The sequence below is a fragment of the Zalophus californianus genome, chromosome 4, assembly GCF_009762305.2.
Source record: "Zalophus californianus isolate mZalCal1 chromosome 4, mZalCal1.pri.v2, whole genome shotgun sequence".
Classification (NCBI taxonomy): domain Eukaryota; kingdom Metazoa; phylum Chordata; class Mammalia; order Carnivora; family Otariidae; genus Zalophus; species Zalophus californianus.
The window spans coordinates 423,596-447,779 of record NC_045598.1 but is presented as its reverse complement, the minus strand read 5'-3'; the positions used below and the strand labels follow the sequence as shown (position 1 = coordinate 447,779).

Below are 24,184 nucleotides of genomic sequence, written 5' to 3'. Positions count from 1 at the left end.
TGAGATCATGACCTGAGCTGAAATCAAGAGTTGGACGCTTAAATGACTGAGTCACCCAGGCGCCCCTCTTTTATTTTAAGTCCTCTCTACACCCAACTCGAGGCTCAAACTCACAACCTGGAGATGGAGAGCCACATGCTCTGTCGACTGAGCCAGCCAGGCGCCTGACCTCTCTGTCTTCTCAAATCAGTGTCTCGATGCCTCGACGACCTCTCAGCCCGACCTGACAGGTCATCGACCTGTGGTCCTCACCAGAAGGCCGCCAGCGCCCTCACAGTCAACAGCTCTCCTGAGGGACACACTCAGCTCTTCAGACCCCGGATGTGCGGAGTTCCCTGCCTTGTGGCGTGAGAGGCCACTGTGTGGCAAGCCCTCGGGCCTCCAGAGGAAGGGCCAATGCATATGCAAGTGGCCCTTCCCAGAACTGGTTACAACTGGCAGAAACTTGTCAGTGAAGTTGGGCGAGCTTGCGGTCTGTGACGTGGCTCTCCATGTGGCCTCAGCCTCGTGGCCTGCCCCGCACCACGTGCTACAGCCAGCAGCCAGCCCCAAACTCAGGAACCGGTCCCTTCTTGTGAAATGTGTGCCTTTTGCTGGGTTAAGCCCTGGCCTCGCTCTGTTCTGGAGATAGTTATGTTTGTCTTCTCTTGCTGTACCACAAATTGCCACATATTGAGCAGCGTAATGCAACACATTCACTATTACACGGCTTCCCTGGGTCAGACGTGTGGATGCGAGTTTTCTGGGCCCTCAGCTCAGGGCCTCCCAGGTGAAATCGGTGTCTGCCGGGGCTGCATCCGGGCCTGAGCGCGGCCCTCTCCCACGCTCATGTGGGGGGTGGGCGGAGTCCAGTTCCTTGTTGTTGTTGCCTGAGGTCCACTTTCTTCTTGGCTGTTGGCTGGGGGTCACCCACATGGTCCCCTGCAAGGCTCCTTTCACAGAGTAGCCAGCTGACTGCAGGCAACATGACAGAGACCCTGTCAGAGTGGCGTCCCAGCACTTTGTCATGTGGGTGCAAAAGACCCTTCCGGCATTGTTTCGGCTCCTGCCCGCACTAAAGGGAAGACACGGGGTGTGCCCCCCGGGGGCCCGGACAGCGCGCCACCCGGCCCTTGGAGGGCTGTTTTCCTTGTGTTCATATAAACCCCACCAGCTCTAAGCCATCGCACACGCCTGCACTCCCAGACCACGTCCTCTTCACTTCAACCCTCCAAGCCCCTATCTTGCTCACTGAGCATGAGAGCCAGCCTGGGGTCCCCACGGACCTCCCCATGCCCCCAACTCTGCTCTCTCATCTGGGAGGCAGCTTCCCCAGGCACCGGCCTGGACATCTACCTGCGGGTGTCACTCCCTCAGAGGCCATCCCGGTCAGTCCTGTGGAGGGACAGTGTGCCCTGTTTTCGTCTCTTGACACTTCTCCCAGGGATGAAAACAATCTTATCTGTCCGTGAGCCGGCCTGCCATCTGTCTGCCTCCCTCCCACAGCTTCCAGTTCCCTGGCACACAGTAGGTGCTCAGCGAATATTTGTCGAGTGACAGAACGGTGGGCGTGAGCACGTGTCTCTCTGGTGGCGTCCCTGAGCGCCTGTGGTTTCTCCTCCCAGTGAGCCTGGCTGCCTGGAATGTCCGAGTCCCCGGGAGCAGAAGCCAGAACCGGATTCTTAGCGGGGCTGGTTGGCTGACCCCTGCCTTGTCCAGCCACGCCTCCTAGAAGAGGGGAGGTGGGTACAGGGCTCCAGTTTGGCAGGGGGTCGGGGGTGGGGGGGGGGTTGGCCAGAGCTCAGGGTGGGACCATGGTGAGGTCAGTGGCTTTGTCCTGGTGTGTTCTCTTCCCGAGGAATGGACATGCCAGGCGAGACTGGGAAATGAGCAGGAGGTCTCAGGCCTTGGCCTGGGGAAGGGCAGGTGGCCTGCTGGACCTCCACTCTCATCTGTGGCTACTAACTGCCAAGAGCGGGGGCAGGACACCAGCCCTTTGCTGGCCTCAGGCAGAGAGGGGCAAGGGCTTACAGCTCTCCACTGCCTCTGTCCATTCCTGCCCAGTGGTGCATGGGGGTCAGCTTCCCCCCAGTGGCAGCCCCCTCAGACTTACGCATTTGGGCCGAGCTGAGGGCTGAGTCCCCACCGAGAGGGCCCCACAGGGCCCGAGGCCAGGGAACCTGCTGGGAGAGGGAGGGCGCCCACAGGCTCCTGGCTCAGGGCTGCGAGCTGACCCCGTCCCCTTCCAGACAGAGGGGTGGGCGCTGGGCCATTTCTGCCTCCCTCCAGCACTGCCTGGATATCTTCCCTCCACGAGGGAGAGACAGCCCAGCCGTCAGGGGCGGGAACAGAGGACAGAGACCGAGAGACATGGGCGGGGCACAGAGAAGGGAGGTCACCAGCTAATATAAACCAGTTAAAAAAACAGGAGGAGAGCCCAGGCCTCAAGGCCGGCCGGGCTGGGCTTGTTTTTCCAGAATGAAAGGCCCAGGGAGGGGCTGAGACCAGGACGGGCTCTGATTCCAGTTTGGAAACGGGGCTCCAACCCCAGGGTCCTGAGTCTTGCTGAGGAAATGGGTCCATTAGGGGGTGCTCCTCACATCCTCGTGGCTGGTCATTTCCTCTGCTGCAGCCCTGACAGTCTCCCCACCTTGCCTGAAGCTGGAGAGTCCGGCCAGACTGGGGTCCTTGCTTGTCTGAGGAATTGGGGACCAGGACAGGGTTCAAGGGCGAGGTCCTTGCCCACCAGGGACTGGGGCCTGTGACCATAATTCTATTCAAACGGGTAGTCTAAAACATGCACTGTGGGGTTGGGTGGTTGTTTGTATTTTTTTTTTTCCTTTTTTTCTTTTTGAGGTTTGCTTAACTAGAAAGAGTGGGTTTGGTACGCAGTGTGGGATCTGTTATTTTGCATTTGTTTATGTGATTTTGTAAGTTTTCCCAGAGGTTCAAATTTGTGCCTTCCATGGGGGAGGCTCCCATACCTGCCTTCCCTCCTCCACTCTGGGCGGGGAGCATCTTAGCCAGGGTTTGGTTTCAGGGACACCAAGCTCTGCCCTTGACGGTGGGCAGATGGGGGTCCAGGCCAGAGGGGAGGGGCTGGTCAGACGCTGCCCCTCAGTGCTCAGGGTCCCCACCCTCACGCCCTGGCAGGTCCCTTTGGGTGGTAAAAGTGACTGATGTACAGCAGGGCCCATCATGCTCCTAAGGGAGCCCCCCCCCCCCCCCGCCAGGGCTGGTGTGACTGTTCTTTTCCTTTCACAAATGAAGAAATGCAGCCCCCAGAGGAGGCTGAGGGGAAGAGGGGAAGAGCTGTAGGTCTGGCACCCTGGGCTTCTTGGGGGTCCCAGCCCCAGGATGCCTTTCTGCTAGGAGGCATGCCTCAAGCTCCACAGCACAAAGCGGGGTCCTGCCCACACTGTGTCCACACAGGGGAGCACCCTGGGCCAGGGTTCCCCGACGGAGGCGGACGTGAGGTGATGTGCACCCCAGAGCCCCAGCCCTGTAGCAGCTCCAAAGGGCCTCACGTGTCACAGCCGCCCCCACAGCATCCGGCATCCGGGACCATGCCCTCGGCCCTCCTGCCCCTCCAAGGGCTGGGCTCCTGGGCCCCTCTCCAGGACCTGGGCCAGAGGAGGGGCAGGGTCTCTGCTCTGATTTCCCTTCACTTTGTCAGACGCGGGGCTGTGTTCCTACTTCTCCCCACTGGGCCAGCCAAGGATCCGGGGAGGACTAGGGGCCAGCAGGAGCCAGAGGGGGCGGTCTGCAGACTGTCGATCCCGCCCAGGGCTCCGTGATGTCATGGTGGGTGCTACGGAGGGGGAGGGGGCCGGGTTGTTTTTCTGGAGAGTTGGAGCAGAAGTGAGACAAAGCGAGGCAGGCGGGCGAGGCAGGCGGGCCAGGCGGGCGCCATGGAGCTGCGGTCCCAAGTTATGGTCTGGGAACTGGTGCTTCTGCAGAGTGAGTGCGGGGTGGGTGGGGGTCCGCACTGGAAGCCCAAGCGTCTTGGGGAGTTTGTGTTCTGGTCACAGCTGCCTGCGTCTGAGCTTGAGTTGGGAGGAGTGCGACGCTCCCGCTGCTGGGAGGGGTCGGGGTGGGGGGGCTCCAGGTGGCAGGGTCGGGGTGGGGGGGCTCCAGGTGGCAGGGTCGGGGTGGGGGGGCTCCAGGTGGCAGGGTCGGGTGGGGGGGATCCAGGTGGCAGGGTCGGGGGGGGGGGGCTCCAGGTGGCAGGGTCAGGGGGGGGCTCCAGGTGGCAGCTCACCAGGGATAAGGGGCTCCCAGGACGCAGGGGGCTGTGAGGTTTTATGTTAGATCCCCACCACACGGATTCGGGAGCCAGAGGGCCAAGAAGGGCAGGGAGGCTGAGGTGGCGGGTGCCTCTCCCTGGGGTCCCTCCCCCTACCCACTCTTCCAGGAAGCCCCTCAGGTGGCCAGAAGAGGACTAGGTTGGGGACTCTAGGGGGCCTGGGAATGGTGGGGCTTACAGGGTCTGCTCCACTCCCCCCTTGGCTCCCAGGCCCCCTGAGCCCGCCTCCTGGGCTGGCCTGCTGACCCGGCACATTCCTCCTGGTCCCGGGCGCTCAGCCCATCTCTGGAGCAGGAACTTGCCTGTGGGGTGCGGACAGTCCAGCCTGCTCGTGCTTCAGACCTCTGCCCTCCAGGACGGCTGAGGGGGCTCCAGCCCTGAGAACGGGGTGTGGGGCAGGGCGCACAGATGTCTGAGGACTCTTGAGGGCGTGTGTGGCATGGCTCTTGGCAGGTGCACGTACCTCATTGGATACGAATGTGCGGGAGCCCCTGAAACCAGCCTTGAGCTCCACGCTTTGGCGCTCTGGTGGCCCTGCTGCAGGATGGTGACAGTGGCCCCCATTCCTGAGGGTGGCCATTGGTGACAAGCACACACTCCACAGCTGGTTCCACCATTCAGCCCCAAAAGGGGAAGAGCCGTCCCACGGTCTCGGCAGGTGGCAGTGAGGATTGGGTGGGGACCATAGGAGACATGCCTGCACCATGTGGGGCTAAAGGAGCCCCCTCCCCCATCCTGTCTGCCTGGCTTCTCTGACTTTATCCCCACCTATTAAGAAGGTGTCATTAACAGGGCACCTGGGTGGCTCAGCTGGTTGAGCGTCTGCCTTCGGCTCAGGTCGTGATCTCAGGGTCCTGGGATCCAGCCCTGCCTTGGGCTGTCTGCTCAGGGGGGAGCCTGCTTCTCCCTCTGCCTCTGCCCCTCCCCCCCTTTGCCCTCGCACACGTGCTCTCTCTCTCTCTCTGTCAAATAAATAAAACCTATGTATGCATATAAAGAGAGTGTCATTAACACCCCCCTCAGCAAGAACTAGAGTGGACCCAGGCAGCCAAGTGGAGGGCCCGGGGCTGGGTGGGCAACCTGGATGCAAAGGCTCAGGTCAGTGGGGGGCCCGGGGCTGGGTGGGCAACCTGGATGCAAAGGCTCAGGTCAGTGGGGGGCCCGGGGCTGGGTGGGCAACCTGGATGCAAAGGCTCAGGTCAGTGGGGGGCCCGGGGCTGGGTGGGCAACCTGGATGCAAAGGCTCAGGTCAGTGGGGGGCCCGGGGCTGGGTGGGCAACCTGGATGCAAAGGCTCAGGTCAGTGGGGGGCCCGGGGCTGGGTGGGCAACCTGGATGCAAAGGCTCAGGTCAGTGGGGGGCCCGGGGCTGGGTGGGCAACCTGGATGCAAAGGCTCAGGTCAGTGGGGGGCCCGGGGCTGGGTGGGCAACCTGGATGCAAAGGCTCAGGTCATCCCCTCCCCAGTGCAACCCTCTTCTTCTTCTAGGTTCTGCAGTCCTTCTGTCCTCAGGTGAGTGACCACCCTCCCCTGGAAACCACAACAGTTCCCCTCCCGTCCTGCCAGACCCACCCTACACCTTCCCCTTGGGTCCTATCCCTCCCCCAGTGACGCCTCCTCCCCCCCAGTGCCCTCAGGGCCCGTGCCAGCCGCCAGCTCCGTGGTGTCCGAGTCCACCGTGAGCTGGGCGGCAGGCGCCCTGGCCGTGCTGCGCTGCCAGAGCCCGAGAATGGTGTGGACCCAGGACCGGCTGCACGACCGCCAGCGCGTGGTCCACTGGGACCTCAGCGGCCGCCCGGCCGGCGGCCCGGCCCGCAGACTCGTAGACATGTACTCGGCGGGCGAGCAACGCGTGTACGAGCCCCGCGACCGCGGCCGCCTCCAGCTGCCGCTCTCCGCCTTCCACGACGGCAACTTCTCGCTGCTCATCCGCGGTAAGGGGCCTGGGCACCGCGGCGGGCGAGGCAGGGGCGGGGTGGCGCGGGCCGGCTGCACACTTCACCGCCGGGCTTTCTGCCGGGTCGTAGCGGTGGAGGAGGCCGACGCGGGCCTGTACACCTGTAACCTGCACCACCATTACTGCCACCTGTACGAGACCCTGGCCGTCCGCCTGGAGGTCACGGACAACCGTGAGTGTGCCCCCACCCCGCCCGCCCCGGGACGTGCCCCTGCGGGCTCCCTCCCCGCCCGCCGGCGCTGACCCACCTGCACCCCCAGCCCGGGAGGCCGGCGCGCACTGGGACGGCGAGAAGGAGGTGCTGGTGGTGGAGCGCGGCTCGCCAGCGCTGCTCACCTGCGTGAACCGGGCGCACGTGTGGACCGACCGGCACCTGGAGGAGGCGCAGCAGGTTGTGCACTGGGACCGACAGCCGCCCGGGGTGCCGCACGACCGCGCTGACCGCCTGCTGGACCTGTACGCGTCGGGTGAGCGCCGAGCCTACGGGCCGCCCTTCCTGCGCGACCGCGTGGCGGTGGGGGCGGACGCCTTTGCGCGCGGCGACTTCTCACTGCGCATCGACCCGCTGGAGCCAGCTGACGAGGGCACGTACTCCTGCCACCTGCACCATCACTACTGCGGCCTGCACGAGCGCCGCATCTTCCACCTGAGAGTCACCGAGCCCGCCGCGGAGCCGCCCCCGCGGGACTCGCCGGGCAACGGTTCCAGCCACAGCGGCGCCCCTGGCCCAGGTGCCGCCTGGCCCCTCCCTGCCCCCTCCCTGCCCCTCCCCCCCGCCATCCCCGGACCTGGGTGCTAGCCGAGGGGAGGCCCCCTCCCGTCCATCCCTTCCTGAGCCCCGCGCCGCAAGGGCGGCGTGGAGCCGGCGGACGCTTACTGGGTCACGGGGCGCGCTCCCTGACACCGCCCCCGCACGGCCCGTGCAGATCCCACCCTGGCGCGCGGCCGCAGCGTCATCAACGTCATAGTCCCCGAGGGCCGGGCGCACTTCTTCCAGCAGCTGGGCTACGTTCTGGCCACCCTGCTCCTCTTCATCCTGCTGCTCATCACCGTCATCCTGGCCACCCGTCAGCGTCGCCGCGGAGGTGAGCTGGGGCTCCATCCCGCACAGCTGAGGCTAGGAAGCCTTCCCTGACCAGAGGCCGGGTGTGGGGTGCGGTGGCTCAAGCAGAAAGCAAGCAGGGATGGGAGGGTTCCTCAGGGCTGAGGGAGCTGGGGAGGGGGTGAGACTGTGCCTAACACGAGTCTTCCTCCCCAGGCTACGAATACTCCGACAAGAAGTCGGGGAAGTCTAAGGGGTGAGTGCCCCCTCCAGGCTCTCCTGGGGACCAGAACCCCCACCCCGCTCTGCTCTAACAGCCCACCACCCTCCCACCTCCAGGAAGGATGTGAACATGGCAGAGTTTGCTGTGGCTACAGGAGACCAGGCTCTTTACAGGAGTGAGGACATCCAATTAGGTGAGGGATGGCCCCAGAACCAAGGTGAAGACTGTGGCTCCCAGGCCTGAGCTAGGGGAGGCACATCTCTGGGGGTCGGGGGGCCTCACCCTGCTCTTTCCCTGCACCAGATTACAAAAACAACATCCTGAAGGAGAGGGCTGAGCTGGGCCACAGCCCACTGCCCGTCAAGAACATTGACTTGGACAGAGGTGAGTGAGTAGGAGGGCTGGCCCCATACCTCACCCCACCCACACTCACTAGCTAGCCCCAGGGGCAGGAGTCCCTGGGCAGTCCTGCTAGAAGTCTGCCTTGTGTTTACCCCGGTGACAGAGGGGTAGAGGGCAGACACCCCCCTGTTCCCTTGGCTTCCAGAGTTCCGAAAGGAGTACTGCAAATAAGGTGATCCTGGGCTCCTGGCTGGGCCAGCAGCCCTGCCAACTCCTATCTGTCCATCTTGGAGGATGACCTCCTGACCCTCATGTGGCTCACCCGACCCCCTTCCAGCGGCTGGTCCCGCTGTCCTGGAACTTGGCCTGGACTGGCACAGAGTAAGGCTGTCTCCAGACCCCTCTCCTGGGAGCCATGCCAATCCTCACAAGCAGCGGCGGGCTCTTTGGGATTCTGCTGGAGCTGCAGCTGCCCCTTCACCAGCCCTCAGCAGGTGCCTGCTGGCTCCCACACTCACTGGTGGTCCTGCCCCTCCCCCAGCCCAGGCACAGCCCTGACCCTGCTGATGTTCACCAGTCCTTCAGGCTCTCCTGACCCCTGCCACTATGGGCTGGGGCTCAGTGGGGGCTCTTGGAGCTCAGGTCAGCCTCAGGGCTAGCACCTTGGCCCCTTCTTCACCCCTTTCTAAGGGGAGCCTACGGCTGGGATCTGAGGATTGCACACTCCAGGCCCCAGACTAATTCCCCTCTGCTCTGTGTTGGGCTACTTGGGGCTTCTTCTCTGCTTTCCACCTTATTCCAGCTTTGTTTCCAGCAAGTGCCTTGACAGTCACTGGGCTCCATGTGACTTTTTACTCTGACCCCCCTCCCGCAGCCCCTCCTTGGGCAGGAGTCTGGGGCTGGGACCTCAATTTGGCTTCTGTTTTGGCTGCAGGGGACAGAGGAGGGGTAAAGATGGTTCTAGAGTGGCTTGTGCTGCCACCCCCAACCCCACATTTGCTCCTGGGACACTGCCACCATCACAATAAAGACTCCATGATTTTTAGACTTGGCCCCAGGTATGCCTCTGTGGTTCCTACTTCCTGGGGGGTGGAGTCTGGGCCTTGGGAACCTCGAAATGCTTTCCTTCGTCTGAAGCCCTGCTGTCACCACCCATTTCTTTGAGTGGAAAGTCTGAGTCCAGGTATCTTGGGAAGAGCAACATCCAGTCCAATCCTATGGCACTATTCCTGGTTGTAACGGAGTTCTAGATTCTCTTCTGCGGGCTTATTCGGACGTGGAGGTGGGGAGCCTGGACATGCTCAGAGGACAGCCCTCTGAGAAACAGATGCCAAAATGGGATTAGATGTGTGAGGATAAAGGGGGAGAAGCAGGAGTTGGCACCAAAGGCTTGTGAGGGGGATGGGAGGGGGCTGCAGGAGGAAGAAGCCCTTGTGTTTCCCCAGCCCTGACCCCATCCCCCAAAACTCTTCCAGGGCAGCAGGAAGCGGGAAAGGATGTCTGTCACCCTGTGCTGGAAACCCTGGGGTGGTGTGTGGAGAACATGCAGATTATGTCTGGCTGAATTAGGGGCACAAGCCATGCACACAGGGTCAGCAGGTAACCTGGCATCTGAGCTCCCACTCTGGGGAAGTGAAAACCCCAGGGCCGCCATGAGGAAGGTACAGGACACTCACGTGAAGGAAGTAAAGTCAAAAGATGTGTTACTTACAGATCCCAGGACAGGGGTGCGGTGAGCAAGGCTTCAGAAGGGCAGCTCTCCATTCCAGATCAGGAGAGAGACAGCAAGGTAGCACACACCTATTACTTATGAGGTGGTTGGGGTGGTGGACATTAATTTTTTGATTTTTTGTAGGCTCAATTCTGAGTGGTCATTTTAAAACATACCACAGGAGACACAAGGCAGGAGTTTGTGGTGGGCATCCTAGGTTCAGGCTCTTATCTGAATGTGCAGACTCTGGATGCGAGATGCTCAGACAGCACCTCAGTGTGGCTGTCTCCTCACTACACACCTGCAAGGGTCCCACAGTGGCAAAGGCAGGGAGGGAGGCTGGGCCAGGGAGCTGTGGCTTGCTTGAAAATGTGCCTCCCTCCCAGCCTGTGACCCCTGGCCCCACAGTAGCCGCACTGCTTGGACCACAAACTCACTCCCCCTTGCAGTGTGCCCACCTGACCACAGAGTCAGCTCTGGCCTCTAGCTACCAGCCTCTCTCACAGGACTTGGGCAGCCAGGTGAGAAAGAGAGGCTTGGCGGGGGGGGAAGCGCAGATGGGGCATCAGACCTTACATCTGTGAGACCAGCAGTCATTCATGTCTGGCCTGGGGGATGCTGGTCCCCTGGGAGCTCTCAGGGTGGGGACTGTCTCCCTCCCCTAGACACCCAGCAGAGAGCCAGCCACTACCTGGCTTCCTCAGATTACCTCTGGGGAAACCGAGACCCAAGGGGAGACAGTGCAGGCTTTGCTGAGCGGGTGCCCACCTCACAGAGCCCTGTCCACTCTCCCCACCAGAGCCTAGGGGGATGGAGGTCAGTGCCCTTGGCCTAGGCTGGCCTGGGGATGGTCCCCAGCCTGGGCTCAGGGGCTTTCCTTAAAAGTCTGGCTCTTCCAGTCAGTGGTGGACTGATGGGCTTTTTTCCTGTGCTGATCCACCACCCAAAGATGGTCATGACCAGGCAGCTAGGACAGCTCCAGGCTCCAACCAGCGTCAAGGGGAGTGCTGGGGACAGGTTGCAAGGGGCATCATGCATCCTTCACCTTCATCACTCTTGGGTGCTGTCCTATGGACTCTCCTGTTCTTCACTCTCACCAATGTGGGATTCCCTCTACTGGCCTCAAGTCTTCCTCCTGGGATGGGGGAGACCCTCTACCTCCAGTGGGGTCAGCGTGTGGTTGGAGCCTCCACAGCCCGAGGGGCGCTGCTCTGGGTCTCCCTTGGTCCACAGAGGACCCCAGGCTGGCTGGGTCGACAGAGGCGGTGGCGGGGATGGGGGGGGTCTTCACCCGCTGCCAGAAGCACCTTCCCCGGGCACCTCTGCACACGTGCGTGCGCGCCGTTGCCGGTGCTGACCTCCGCTGTTGCCTTCAGCCGCACATACACATGTTCACGCTCGCACCCCGCTTCCACGCTCGCACCCGCATGCACTTGGCCCGTGTTTCGCGGAGCCTCCGTGGGGCCCGGTAGAGGGCGCGCGAGCACGCAGTGGGCACCGCGGCGCAGAGACCGAGTTGTCTTTGGCTCCTGGCCCGGACCGAAGTATCCTCAGCTTCCCGTGCTGCACCCCTGCTGCCCGCGAATGTGACCAGGGCGCCCCCCGACTTTGAGCGCCACGGACCCCGGAGCCCTCGCAAAGGGGCGGAGAACTGGAACCTTCTGGGTTCTGTAGTCGACCCCTGGGGGCCTTGGCGGGGGACTTGGCGTTGCCTGGGGCGGGGTCTCCCTTCTGACAGCAGGGCTGCTTCCGGAGGGTCCTCAGCCGTCTCCCTCCGGGGGACGCGCCCCTGTCTGCCCACGGGCCGAGACCCTAGGCCCAGCAGGGGCTACGGCCCGAGCACATTGTGGGCGTCCCCGCGTGCCGGGCCGGGGACCCGTGGCCCGAGGCGGGGGTCAGGGGCGGGGCCCGGGATGACCGGTGGGAGCTCTACGCGGGCGCCGACACCGTGGCCCCACCACCCACGCGCGCACCCCGCCCTCCAGCCCTTCCGCGCATGCGCAGCCCCGCCCCGCGCCGCGCCGCGAGCGGCCCGGTGACGTCAGGCCCCGCCCGCTCTCGGGCGCCCCCCGGCGGGCGCGCTCAACCCGGGGCCGGCGGTCCCTTTAACTGCGCGGCCCGAGGGGGCGGCGGCGGCGGCGGGGCGCACGGACGCGGCCGGGCCTCGCACGCCCTCCCTGCCTGCGTCCCCGGGCCGGGGCGGATGGGCGGCCGCGGGCCGCGGGGCAGCAGCGGGGGCGCGAGCGGAGCCGGGGCCGGCGGGGCGGGTGGGGCCGGGGCGGCCGGGCGGGGCGCCGGGGGCCTGGTAGCGGCCGGGCGGGGAGCGGCGGGCGGGCGGGCGGGGCGCAGGCCGGCAGCGGGTAGGCGCCGGCGTCCGAGTCCCGGGCCGGGCCGGGAGCGCCGCGCAGGCCCCGCGCCGCCGCCGCCGCGCCATGGCGGAGACCAAGATCATCTATCACATGGATGAAGAGGAGACGCCGTACCTGGTCAAGCTGCCCGTGGCGCCTGAGCGCGTCACGCTGGCCGACTTCAAGAATGTGCTCAGCAACCGGCCCGTGCACGCTTACAAATTCTTCTTCAAGTCCATGGACCAGGACTTCGGGTCAGTGGGCCGTGGGGGCCTGTGCGCGAGGACGGGTGTCCGCACCTGTCTGCGCCCGGGCAGGGTCTTGGGGAATCTTGGGACTGTGACCGGGGCAGTGCCTCCGCTCCCCGGGGGGTGCTGTGCGTCCAAGCTGGCTGTGCCCTGAGCTGGGGACGCATGGGGCCCTGGCTGCCTGCCCAGGAGCCTGAGAGCGCTGGACGGTGGGGAGGCGAGGGTCCTGGTTTCTCCACCCACTCTGGGCCTGGGCCTGTGTGGCAGAGTGTGTTTGACTTGCGGGTGGTCAAGGTCCGTGGTCAAGGGTGAGCTGAAGTCCCACCTTGGCACTTGTCAGACTCAGGGTCCCACCGCCTCCCTTCTGTGGAGGGCAGGTGCTTAGAGGGCTGACCTGGAGGGCTTGTGATTCATTGGGCCTGGGGTCAGAGTAGTGTCAGGGGGGAAGGTAAGGGTTGGGGGCAGGGTCCTAGCCGCCTAGTGGGTCCACTGTAGTTGTTAGTATGGGGGAAAGGAGGTGATCTGCAACCGGCACAGATTAGTCTGTTGGAGTCTGCAGAAGTTTCCAGAGGCTCAAGACAGCCTCTCTCTGGATCCCTCCTCCGGGGTCCTGAGGATAGGGCAGAGATCAAGGATCACTGGGGACCGTGGGTTGTCACTCCACCTGCCCCTGCCTGAGGGTTGCTGTCTGTTGGGTCCCTATTCTTGTTGAGCCACATAGTACTTGGGTTCCTGGGAGCAGCCTGGGCCATCTGCTGACTCCAGCAGCCTCTGGGTCAGTGTCCCCATGTCCAGCCTTAGTGGTGGCTGTCTTGGCTGAGGGGACTTCCCGCCTGCACTGGGCAGGGCCTCTGGGACAGTGAGCTGGAGGCTGGCTGTCCGCTGGAAGCTCTGTCCGAGGCCTGAGCCAGCACAGCCATGGGTAACTTGAGTCCCCAGCTCAGCAGTGCTGGTGGGGGGGGGCGTTACTCAGAGGCCTCATGGGCTGAGCAGGTGTGCCTGGCCGCCCTCAGGCAGTCTGTGTCCTTGTGTGTGACTGTGTCTCAGGACTTTGACATTGAGGTCATTTCCTGGATTCTCTGATTTGCATGAACCCTGGGCAGCCCCAGGTCGGGTCAAGCTGGGGCCATTCAGTTCTCTGGGGGGCCTGAGGGAAGTTTGGACAATTAGACTTTCTTGTTCTCCACCACCACTAGGGAGAGGCAGAGAGGGAGCGTGTGTTCTCCTCAACCCTGGGTGGGCTGGGGAGCAGCCCGGCCCCACCGTGAGAGGGGTAGCCTCAGATCAGGAACTGTGAGGACCACCCTGGTGAGCCTGGACCTGCTGCCCCAACCTACCATCCCACTGTGGGCCAGGCCTTGAGTACCCCAAGCCTCCATTCCTGGCCATAGTTGGCCACCTAGTAAGGGAAAGGGGAGTCTGAGGTGTGGCCACAGCCACCTGCTCTGGGCCGGGTCCCACTCCCATTTTGGCCAAGTGGCGGGGGGGGGGGGTCCTGTGCCTACCTCCCACTTTTCCCATGCAGGTCACAGCAAAGCTGGAGAAGGTCCCTGGGCCATGGTGGGCTGGCGCAGAGGTGCCAAGCTTTGGCTTTGGTGAGCGGTGGTGCAGGGAGGAGTCTGGGCCCAGCTTTTAGACTGTGAGGCAGAGGTTGGAGTCCCTTGCTATCAGGGCTGCCTTGCTGATTCCAGGCCTGGCTTAGCTCATCTGCCTGGCAGTGGCCCTGGTCCCTCCATCTCTGGGCCAGGAGTTCCGGTCTCTGAAGCCACCTGCCTGTGGGCCATGTGAGGGCTGCAGGGCAGGGGGTGGGGGCCGGGGCTGACCCAGCCTACCTGGGTGAGTGCCCACTCTGCCCTCTGCAGCCGGTCTGTCTGGGGTCAGTGCCCCCAGTGGTGTTGGGAGAGTCTAGACAGGTACCTTTGGAGCTCATGGCTGGGTGTAGATGGCTGGGACCCGCTTGCCCTGGAGCCTGCAGAGCTTCAGCCTGGGGGAGCTCTAGTGTCAGGAGGCGGGGCTGGGGGGAGGGGCAGCCAAAGGCATGGTGGGAGCTGAGGATCCCTGACTTGTGGGGGCATCTTCGAGATCTTCCCTGTCATGTATGAGCTTGCTCTGCCATCTTCCTGCTTCGTGGTGGGGAGGTCTAGTTGGGGGAGCCCTGTGCCTCTGGGGACCCACTGGCAAGGGTTGGCCTGTGGCATGCTGTGGCCTCTGGGAGTCCTGGGGGTCCCCCTGTGGCTGTGCTTGGCTCTAAGGGCCCTGCTCTGAGCAGATTCCTTGCCAGGGCGAGTCTGTGGGGGTGGCGGGCGGGCGGGGCTGGACAGCCACAAGTTTGAGGTTAACCGGGATCTCGCCAGGAATTCTGAGGTTGGGAGCATGATGACAGTGGGGGTGCCCCTGGGTGGCCACCCTTAAGGGCCGGTGGAGACGGCTTCTGAGGTCTGCTTTTCCACCTGATGAGGCCTGGCCCAGGAGGGAACCCCAGAATTGTTTGGAGACATTTCCCCCAGGCTCCACTGAGGCCTCCCCTGCCCTTGTGTCTGCCTGTAGCTCCCGGAGATTATGCTGGCCGGCAATGAGTTTTCCTGAGGAAAGCACCTGCGCCCTTATCCTGGAGGCTCTGCAGCCCCCTACCCCCACCTCCTGGCTGTCTTGGCCTAGCTGGGTGGGGGCCTTGGTGCCCAGGCTTTAGGTGGAAGGCAGGATGTCCTGTCGTGCTGGGTTGGGGGACTTGGGTTCCTCAGGCTGGGAGCAGGGTAGGGGAGCAGGGACTCTGGGCCCTGGGGGCTCATTTATGCAGGGGTAGGGGGCACAGAGGCTCGGGCAGCCCTGGGTGATTGGTCATCTGGAGGCGCTGGCCAGGGGGGCAGCCCACCCCTGGGGGGCCAGGTAGGCCCTGTGGTGTGAGGGCTGGGGAGCTCATCTGCCTGCCTGGGGGGTGAGTCAGAAAGGGCGGGGGCTTGGGAATAGCAGAGGAGGCTGGGCCACCCGGGCTGTGAAACAGGAATCGGGTCCCTCCCGAGTCTTGGTCGCTGCGTTCACTCACAGACGTGCTCTCGCCTGCCGGGCCCCCAGAAGGGCTTGCTGCATGGCTGGTTGTCGGCTGCAGCTGGCAGAGCCCCAGGGGGTGCTGGGCCCCCTCAGGTCTTCCCATGGTGGCCCCCTCTTGCGGGGGACTTCAGCCGAGTGCTGGGCTGGGTCCCAGCCTCCCCGGGGAGTTCAGTTCTGCGGGGCTGTGGCTGTGTAAGTTGGGGCAGCAGACACGGGGGCTTTTCTTCCCGTTGGGTGTCCACCTCGCTGCCCCTATGTGGCTGGCATGCTGGGGGTGTGTCTGAGGGGCTGCTGCAGGATGCTGGCAGTGTGCCCCCTCCTGCCCTGGCTGGCCCCGTCTTTTCTGTCCTCTGAGGCCTGGGTGGTGGGTGGTGGACCTGGGCCTTGCTCCCTTGGGGGAGTATGGGGTGCCCGCTCTGTGGAGGCCTCCTGTTGCTGCCCAGGACGGGCAGAGTCCAGGCGTCCAGGCTCAACAGGTCACAAGGCTGCTTCCTGCCTGTTCTCCTGGCTCCTGTTTTTCTCCTGGGCCCAAGTCCCGGGTGTGGAAATCCCTCTGTGTTGGGCAGGGCTGGGCTCCAGCGGGGTAGGGCATCGGGGTGCCTCCTGCTGCAGGCCTGGCCCTGACTGCCCTGATCCCTGGGCCTCAAGGGGGCCACAGTGTGGGGTGCGTCTGGGCCATAACCACTGCCCGCCCTGCCCCACGGCCCCTCCCCGGCTGCCCCTGCGAACCGTGCTGGCGGCTGCCCTCCTCAGGCCTTTGAATCGGGCAGCTGACCCATCCCCCACCTGTGTCTGACCACGGCATGGTCGACTTCCCTCCCAGTTCGTGTTGCTTTGGCTCTCTGTGTCCTGCCTGGGTATCTCCCCACCCCCAAACTGACCTAACTGGGGGCAGCATCAAGACACCAGCCAGGGGCCGGATGCTGGGTGTGTGGCTGCTGGGGTTTGCTGGCCTTTGGGGCTGGGACTTCTCAGTGGGCCCAGCAGCCCTGTGCCTGGCTGTCCTTTCACGCCTTGAGTTGGGCTGTTGTAGAGAGTGGGGTCCGCTTCTGTCTCCTTGGCCAGGTGGACGGGGCAGGAGGGCAGTGGCCTGCCCTCCATGTGCACGTATGGATCTGCATGCAGTCCCATCTTAATCTGCCTATATTCACGTGGTCTGATTGTCCTCACGTCTGTATTGAGGCCTGCTGTGAACTGGGCCCTGTTCTGGGTTGGGGCCAGGTTTGGGGCGTGAGGAGGTGGAGGGAAGAAGCCAGGCAGAGCCCTGCTGTCAGGGATCCGCACTCCGTGGGGCACGTAGACACAGAGCAAGGCAGATATTTGCATTATAGGGTGTTATAGGAGGTGACCCTCTGCTGCTTGAGGGTCTGGAGTTCGGACCTCCCTCTGCCCTGGGCCCTGGAAGGGGTCTGTGGGAGGATGACAAGGGTCCCCAGGAAGGGATTGCACCAGGTAGGGGCATCCACACAGACTGACATCTGGGCATGTGGCTGGATGGCCTGGGCTGGCATGTACCCTGGACAAGAATATGGGGAGCTCTTCCCTCCAGGGCCCACCGGTGGGAGCCATCCCTCGTGCAGGTGGTCTCACGGCACTGTCTGCCCACAGGGTGGTGAAGGAGGAGATCTCCGACGATAATGCCAAGCTGCCCTGCTTCAATGGTCGTGTGGTCTCCTGGGTGAGTCCATGGGATGTTGGCAGAGAATGCTTGGCTAGGGTGGGGGCTGGGCTGGGCTGAACCCATGTGGGGGGGTGGGGGGTGGGCCTGAAGGCTGGCGGTGTCCCTGAGCCATTGCTGTCCTCTGCAGCTGGTCCTGGCCGAGGGCGCACACTCAGATGCAGGCTCTCAGAGCACTGATGGCCACACAGACCTGCCCCCACCTCTTGAAAGAACGGGCGGCATCGGGGACTCCCGGCCCCCCTCCTTCCAGTAAGGACTGTGGGGGGGGCTGAGCCTGGTGGTCCTGAGGGGCCTGCTGCTACCAGGCCTGTCGGGGGAAGGGGCAACTAACCAGGGACACGTGGTCAGTAGAAACTGGTCAGTGGAGGAGGGGCGGGCAGAGAGGCCCAGTCTGGGCAGGTGAGTGGGTGGGAGAGGAGGCAAGGAGCTGGGAGGGTGTCGCACGCAGTGTGGGTGGCCCAGCCTGCCCCAGCCCACCCCGTCTTGTGGGCACAGCCCTAATGTAGCCAGCAGCCGCGACGGAATGGACAATGAGACTGGCACGGAGTCTCTGGTCAGCCACCGGCGGGAGCGAGCCCGACGCCGGAACCGCGAAGAGGGTAATGAAGCCGCACCCTAGACATGCCCGGGCCCCCACGGTGCACCCTATGACCCTGCCTACTCCCAGTTACTGCCCCCAACCAATGGGGGTCCCAGAGTAGAGGTCCTAGGCCTGTCTGCCCAAGACCCCAGGGACCCCCCCCCCCAGCAGCCTCACAGTCACCTGGCCGGCTCCCAGGGCACTTGGTGCTTGAGGCCACACAGGGGACCCCACGGCCAGCTCCCTTCTTGCTGTCCCCACAGCTGCCCGGACCAATGGGCACCCAAGGGGGGACCGGCGGCGAGACCTGGGGCTGCCCCCCGACAGCGCCTCTACTGTGCTGAGCAGCGAACTCGAGTCCAGTAGCTTCATTGACTCAGATGAGGATGACAACACAAGCCGGTGCGTGGGTGTGTGTGCCCGCAGATGTGTGTGCGCAGGTGTTACAGGTATGTGTGGGTGCGTGTGCACGCAGGTGTGCGCGCGCAGGGGTTACAGGTATGTGTGGGTGCGTGTGCACAGGTGCGTGTGCGTGTGCACGCAGGTGTGTGTGTGCAGGTGTTACAGGTATGTGTGGGTGCGTGTGCACGCAGGTGTGTGTGTGCAGGTGTTACAGGTATGTGTGGGTGCGTGTGCACAGGTGCGTGGGTACCTGTGCACGCAGATGTGTGTGTGCAGGGGTTACAGGTATGTGTAGGTGCGTGTGCACAGGTATGTTACAGGTGTGCATGGACACACACATCCAGATGTGTGTGTGTGTAACAGGTTTGCATGCACGTGTGTGTGGGTGTATGTGTGACTAGATCTGTGCGTGCAGTCACGTCACGTATGGGTGTGTGGGTGTGTACGGGTATGTGCACATGCATGGGGGTGTGTGAGTCGATGGGCGTGTGCGTGCGTGGGTGTGTAACAGGCGTGTGTGCACGCATGTGCTGGCTTCCTCAGTGTTTGTGTCTCCGTTTTGCCTGAGTAATGCTGCAGATAGGTGTGGGGTTTGTGTGTGTCGTGTGTGTAGGGCCATGTCCAGTCTGGAGCTGAGCCTTCTCCTGAGCCAGCTCTACCCCAGCTCTGTGTCCCACAGCTGACTCGGCTAGGGTGGCACGGGACCTGACGCCCATCCTGTGCACTCCCTGTCTTGTGTGTGTGGGGGGGTGGGGTGCCCTGTTCTCCACCCCACCGCAGCCCTGCAGCCTCTGGCCTGGCCCCTGACCTTCATGCCCCCCAGACTGAGCAGCTCCACGGAGCAGAGCACGTCCTCCCGGCTCATCCGAAAACACAAGCGCCGGCGGCGGAAGCAGCGCATGCGGCAGGCGGACCGTGTAGGTGGTGTAGGGGGCAGCCAGGCGCAGGGCAGGGTCCGCCCTGCTGAAGCCCCTGCCTCCGTCCCCTCACTCGCGTCCCTCCGCAGGCTTCTTCCTTCAGCAGCATCACGGACTCCACCATGTCCCTGAACATCATCACCGTCACTCTCAACATGGGTGAGGCCTCACTGGGGTCCCCCGTGGGGTGCGGGACCCCTGGGTGGGGTGCACCCCCACAGCAGGCACCTGCTCACCCCTCGCCCCTGCAGAGAGGCACCACTTCCTGGGCATCAGCATCGTGGGGCAGAGCAACGAGCGAGGGGACGGCGGCATCTACATCGGCTCCATCATGAAGGGGGGGGCTGTGGCGGCCGACGGGCGCATCGAGCCGGGCGACATGCTGCTGCAGGTGCGGGGCTGTGGGCTCCATCATGAAGGGGGGGGCTGTGGCGGCCGACGGGCGCATCGAGCCGGGCGACATGCTGCTGCAGGTGCGGGGCTGTGGGCTCCATCATGAAGGGGGGGGGCTGTGGCGGCCGATGGGCGCATCGAGCCGGGCGACATGCTGCTGCAGGTGCGGGGCTGTGGGAAGGGACGGGGGGCCGAGAGGCTGGCACGCCTGCCCTGCTGTGCTGAACCCCTCACCCCCCAGGTGAATGACATCAACTTCGAGAACATGAGCAATGACGACGCTGTGCGGGTGCTGCGGGAGATCGTGTCCCAGACGGGGTGAGGCACAGTGGGTGGGCGGCATGGGGGGGCCCCCTTGGGGCCTCGCCTGTGTGACCTGCTGCCCCCCACAGGCCCATCAGCCTCACGGTAGCCAAATGCTGGGACCCGACCCCCCGGAGCTACTTCACCATCCCGAGGGGTGAGTGACCCTGCAGGGCTACTGGGGGGGGGTTGAGGGCGCTCACCCAGCCTGAAGGTCCTTTCCTCTGTGCCCCCGTGCTCCATCGTGCGCTACCGTCCATCCGTCTGTTTGTCCGTCCATCTGTTCCCACCCGGCGGCCACCCAGCTGACCCGGTGCGGCCCATCGACCCTGCCGCCTGGCTGTCCCACACGGCGGCGCTGACTGGAGCCCTGCCCCACTACGGTACGAGCCCCTGCTCCAGCGGCATCACGCGCACCAGCTCCTCCTCACTAACCAGCTCCGTGCCTGGCGCCCCACGTAAGTGGCAGCTCAGGAGAGCAGGGAACTGAGGCACCAGGGCGAGGGGCCTGGCCGAAGTGCCCGTCCCACACGGTCGCACTCGAGGGCTGTCCTGCCGTGTGGCCAGGGCGCACACGCACACGTGTCTGCCCTCACGCACACCCTCCTTCCAGCTGGCTGTCTGTGTGGTGGGACTGAAAGTTGCCCAGACGGGCCAGGCCAGCCCTGGGGCCCTTCTCTCCTGGGGAGGAGAGGCAGTGCACGCGTGTGACTCCCACCCGGCTTTCCTGCAGCTAACACAACTAACAGCCCTGAGCTAGCGGACGGGGAGGGGGGAAGAGGCCTCTCCCCGTGGGGCTCTGGTCTGCAGGGTGGGGGTGGCCTCACCTGGGTTTGGGCCCAAGATCTTGATGAAGCATCTGCAGGGGTAGGGGACAAAGATTCAACCCCCCTCCCCAACCCACCCCTGTGAGGGTCCATCTGGTGGTGGGATTGGACCCTGCAGTCACCGGATGGCCTCACGGTCTGGGCTCCAGGACCACAGACCTGATCTGGAGCCCGGGCTCTGAGATGGGCTGCCGCAGCGGGGCCTGCAGCCCATCCCAAGGCCTCCCCCTGCCTTTGGCTGCTCAGGGCTGAGGAGGGGGCTGTGCCTTACAGAGCTGGAGGAGGCACCTCTGACGGTGAAGAGCGACATGGGCGCCGTGGTGCGCGTCATGCAGCTGCCAGACTCGGGCCTGGAGATCCGTGACCGCATGTGGCTCAAGATCACCATCGCCAATGCCGTCATTGGTGAGGGGCCCGCCGGGCTGGCTCCGGGCGGGGCGGGTCTGCCCCCCGGGCTCTGTGCCCTGATGTGTGCTCCGGGCCAGGGGCGGACGTGGTGGACTGGCTGTACACACACGTGGAGGGCTTCAAGGAAAGGCGCGAGGCTCGCAAGTACGCCAGCAGCATGCTGAAGCGCGGCTTCCTGCGGCACACGGTCAACAAGATCACCTTCTCGGAGCAGTGCTACTACGTCTTTGGGGACCTGTGCAGCAGTGAGTGGGGGGCTGGCGGGTGGGGATCCCAGAGGGCCTGCCCTCACTGCCCTCACCCACCCTCCCCTCCCACCAGATCTCGCAGCCCTGAACCTCAACAGTGGCTCCAGTGGGGCCTCGGATCAGGACACGCTGGCCCCACTGCCCCATCCGGCCGCCCCCTGGCCCCTGGGTCAGGGCTACCCCTACCAGTACCCGGGCCCCCCGCCCTGCTTCCCACCCGCATACCAGGACCCTGGTTTCAGCTATGGCAGCGGCAGTGCTGGGAGTCAGCAGAGTGAAGGTGAGAGCCTGCTGGGCACCCAGCTCCCTGCTGTCCCTGCCGCCTGGCTCTGCCCTGTGTGTGCCCACCCCCTCTGCCCCATGCGCTCCTCCCTGCTCTGTGTTGAGGCCCTGGGTGAGCTCCTTCTGAAAGGGGTGAGTGGTTCAGGGGGATGGGGAGAGCCCTGCAGACTTTGGGGTGTGTGTGTGTGTGTGTGTGTGTGTGTGTGTGTGTGTGTGTATTGGGGGTGCAGCAGAAGCAAAAAGCCAGGTGTGTGTGTGTGTGTGTGTGTGTGTGTGTGTATTGGGGGTGCAGCAGAAGCAAAAAGCCAGGTGTGTGTGTGTGTGTGTGTGTGTGTGTGTATTGGGGGTGCAGCAGAAGCAAAAAGCCAGGGTGTGTGTGTGTGTGTGTGTGTGTGTGTGTGTGTGTGTGTGTGTGTGTATTGGGGGTGCAGCAGAAGCAAAAAGCCAGGGTGTGTGTGTGTGTGTGTGTGTGTGTGTGTGTGTGTGTGTGTGTGTGTGTGTATTGGGGGTGCAGCAGAAGCAAAAAGCCAGGAGATGGCATGGGGAAGGATGGCAGAGAGGTCCCAGGCCACAGTGGAAGACAGACATTGCCCCCAGCACCTGCAGCCTGGCCGGGAGCTGGAGGTGGACAGTCCCACAGACAACTGTGGACTCACCCTGGGATGTGTGGAGAGCTGAGCAGGAAGATCGAGGGGTGTCCCTGCGGAGGGCACTTGGAGGAGTGGCCTAAGGCTGTCAGTGTCACTGAGGCCAGGGGACAGAGGTCAGGGAGCTAGTCCAGTAGATCCAGACAGGGATGGGAGAGAGAGGAGAGCAGGTCAGAGGGCAGTGGTGCCCCAGGGGAAGCTGTTGCTGGGCGCCTGTGGACCCTGGACAGGCCCATCTGGTAGCCGCATGCACCGTCGGCGGGAATGGGTGTCCGGGCCGGGCCTGCTGTGTAACTCATGCTATCCCTTGCTTTGTGCTGAGCAAGCCTTAGACTGAAGGACTAGCGGAGTGGACCCTCCGGGCCGGTAAGCCAGGGTCCTGCTCGGCGTCCCTCTCGGCATGTTCCCAGCCAGCTGGCCTTCTCAGGCTCCCCGCTCTTCCTGGGAGCCCAGGACAGGGGCTGAACTGAGTAGCTGGCCAGGGCCTTGGGGCTGGACGGAAGGTGGGTCTTGGGGGTGGGGGTGGGGTGCCCAGGATGGCCCACGGGAGCACCGGGCACACAGGGCCTCACTCGTGCCTCAGGTTCTCAGCTGCAAGATCGGGCATTGGGGTGAGATGGGGGGCACTGAGCTGGCCCCAGAGTGTCCCTTCCTGCCTGCCACTGCCCGCCCCTGCCCCCCGGCCTGCTGCAGCTGTTCTTGCTTCTATGAGTGGGGCCAGCCCTGCTCTCCTGTCTGCATGGCTGCCCCCCCACACACCTGCCCTGCTTGAGACTACCAGGTTCTGTCCCTGGTTGCCCTGGCAACAGCTGGTCATCCTGGAAGTGACGTGGCCCGACACTGACCATCTCATTCCTCTCCCTGTCCTTGACTCCAGGAAGCAAAAGCAGTGGGTCCACCCAGAGTGCCGGCGGGAGCAGCCGGCGGGCACTGGGCCGTGAGAAGGAGCGCCGGGTGGCTGGAGCTGGGGGCAGCGGCAGCGAGTCAGACCACACGGCACCGGGCGGGGTCGGGGGCAGCGGCTGTCGGGAGCGTCCAGCTAGTCAGCTCAGCCGGGGCTCGGCGGCTGCCCCGGGCCTCCCCCCATCGTATCCCTTAGCAAAGGCGTACTCGGTGGGGGGGGGGCCGCCGGGGGGGCCGCCCGTCCGGGAGCTGGCCGCTGTCCCCCCAGAGCTGACGGGCAGTCGCCAGTCCTTCCAGAAGGCCATGGGGAACCCCTGTGAGTTTTTTGTTGACATCATGTGACTGAGGAGAGAGTGCCTTCAGCTCGGCCCCATGGTGGGGGAGCCAGTGGTCCTGCCCGCTCCTGCAGGAGGGCACCGCCTTTGGGCTTGTGTGGGCTTGCCTTATTGGTGGCTGTCCTGGGTCAAGCGAGCCTGTGCTTGCCTGCACACAAGGGGTCATGTCGGGGCCCAGGCCTGGACGGAGATGGGGAGCAGGCTGGGCGAGGGGCTGAGGGCAGCCCAGACCACCGTGATCTGAATTCGGCAGTCCGTCCATTCCTATTTGGAGCAGCTTGTGTCCGTGCAGAGCCCGTGCCCTTGGGGTGTGCCTCAGGGACCCCCACTTGCCTACAGAGCTGTGCACAGGGCCCCAGACTAAGCTGAGAAGAGGCTGCTGGGCCTGGGTCCCCTGTTTGCCCAAGTCATAGGCCCCACCACTTTTGCCTGGTCTGGGTTGGCCCTTCCTGAAGGTGGAATCAGAGCCCCCAGGCCCCTCTGTGGATGCCCGGGGTAGGGATCTAATTTATTTATTTATTGCCTGGCCTGTGTGCTCTGGGGGAGGTGGTGGCCAGGTCAGGTGCCCCCCCCCACTGGGTCTCAGATTGAATGCAGGGACGCAGGTCCTGTCAGAAAGTGGGAGGGGTTGGTGAGGGGGAGATGGGAGGGGGACGTGTTTCAGCTGGTGGTGGTGGGGTTGTGACCCTGAGGGGCAGGGGGCCCGGATGCACACAGCTGCTGCAGGGGCAGGGTGTGGGGAAGAGGGGGTAGCCAGCCCACCCCTCCTTGCTGTCCTTGGGTGACTGCCCACCCACTCACGCCGCTTCCTTCCTGGCGTTTCTGGCCTGCACACATCTGCGCTGTAGATACTGTATCAAGTGGGAGTGTCCATCCAGATAGTTAATAGAGCTGCTTCTGTGTAAATGCTATTTTAAAGACTAAAAAGCATTTAATTTTATGGGACTGATGTGTGGCCTGTGTCTGTTTTCTTCTGCCGGGTACCTTGGAAGGCTGGGGTGCGGCTGTCTCTGGGTCCCTGCTCGGCACCGGGCTCTGTCCCCTGTGCTGGCTGCC

The 24,184-nt window shown here is 64.0% G+C and overlaps 3 protein-coding genes across 7 annotated transcripts; 2 read left to right on the top strand and 1 right to left on the bottom strand.

Annotated features, from left to right (window-relative positions):
- Positions 1–52: 52 nt before the first annotated feature.
- Positions 53–7,342, bottom strand: LOC113927077. The gene is made up of 6 exons (XM_027602676.2): positions 7,118–7,342; positions 6,792–6,886; positions 6,577–6,694; positions 2,093–2,159; positions 1,336–1,707; positions 53–954 (listed from the first exon to the last, which is right to left on the bottom strand). The coding sequence occupies exons 1-6, from the start codon at positions 7,340–7,342 to the stop codon at positions 827–829; spliced, it is 1,005 nt and encodes a 334-aa protein (XP_027458477.1). The 3' UTR covers positions 53–826.
- MXRA8 (matrix remodeling associated 8) lies at positions 3,790–8,899 on the top strand. Of its 3 annotated transcripts, none has more exons than XM_027575007.2 (10): positions 3,790–3,939; positions 5,772–5,795; positions 5,912–6,217; positions 6,311–6,412; positions 6,501–6,971; positions 7,167–7,325; positions 7,499–7,538; positions 7,622–7,698; positions 7,809–7,889; positions 8,053–8,899. In XM_027575007.2, the coding sequence occupies exons 1-10, from the start codon at positions 3,891–3,893 to the stop codon at positions 8,076–8,078; spliced, it is 1,335 nt and encodes a 444-aa protein (XP_027430808.1). In that variant the 5' UTR covers positions 3,790–3,890; the 3' UTR covers positions 8,079–8,899. The 3 variants fall into 3 exon arrangements, with proteins under 3 accessions (XP_027430808.1, XP_035583244.1, XP_027430800.1); XM_035727351.1 differs by lacking the exon at positions 3,790–3,939 and adding an exon at positions 5,605–5,633 and having other exon boundaries at positions 5,734–5,795; XM_027574999.1 differs by lacking the exon at positions 3,790–3,939 and having other exon boundaries at positions 5,716–5,795.
- A 2,983-nt stretch (positions 8,900–11,882) lies between these two features.
- Positions 11,883–24,073, top strand: DVL1 (dishevelled segment polarity protein 1). Of its 3 annotated transcripts, XM_027612159.2 has the most exons (16): positions 11,883–12,160; positions 16,811–16,880; positions 17,011–17,132; positions 17,379–17,482; positions 17,727–17,865; positions 18,689–18,782; positions 18,872–18,941; positions 19,034–19,173; positions 19,417–19,493; positions 19,568–19,635; positions 19,784–19,936; positions 20,579–20,710; positions 20,791–20,958; positions 21,035–21,241; positions 22,217–22,256; positions 22,768–22,904. In XM_027612159.2, exons 1-15 carry the CDS (start codon positions 11,991–11,993, stop codon positions 22,225–22,227), a joined length of 1,725 nt encoding a protein of 574 aa, XP_027467960.1. In that variant the 5' UTR covers positions 11,883–11,990; the 3' UTR covers positions 22,228–22,256; positions 22,768–22,904. The 3 variants fall into 3 exon arrangements, with proteins under 3 accessions (XP_027467960.1, XP_027467950.1, XP_027467941.1); XM_027612149.2 differs by lacking the exon at positions 22,217–22,256 and having other exon boundaries at positions 19,784–19,861; positions 22,768–24,073; XM_027612140.2 differs by lacking the exon at positions 22,217–22,256 and having other exon boundaries at positions 22,768–24,073.
- The last annotated feature ends 111 nt before the right edge of the window (positions 24,074–24,184 follow it).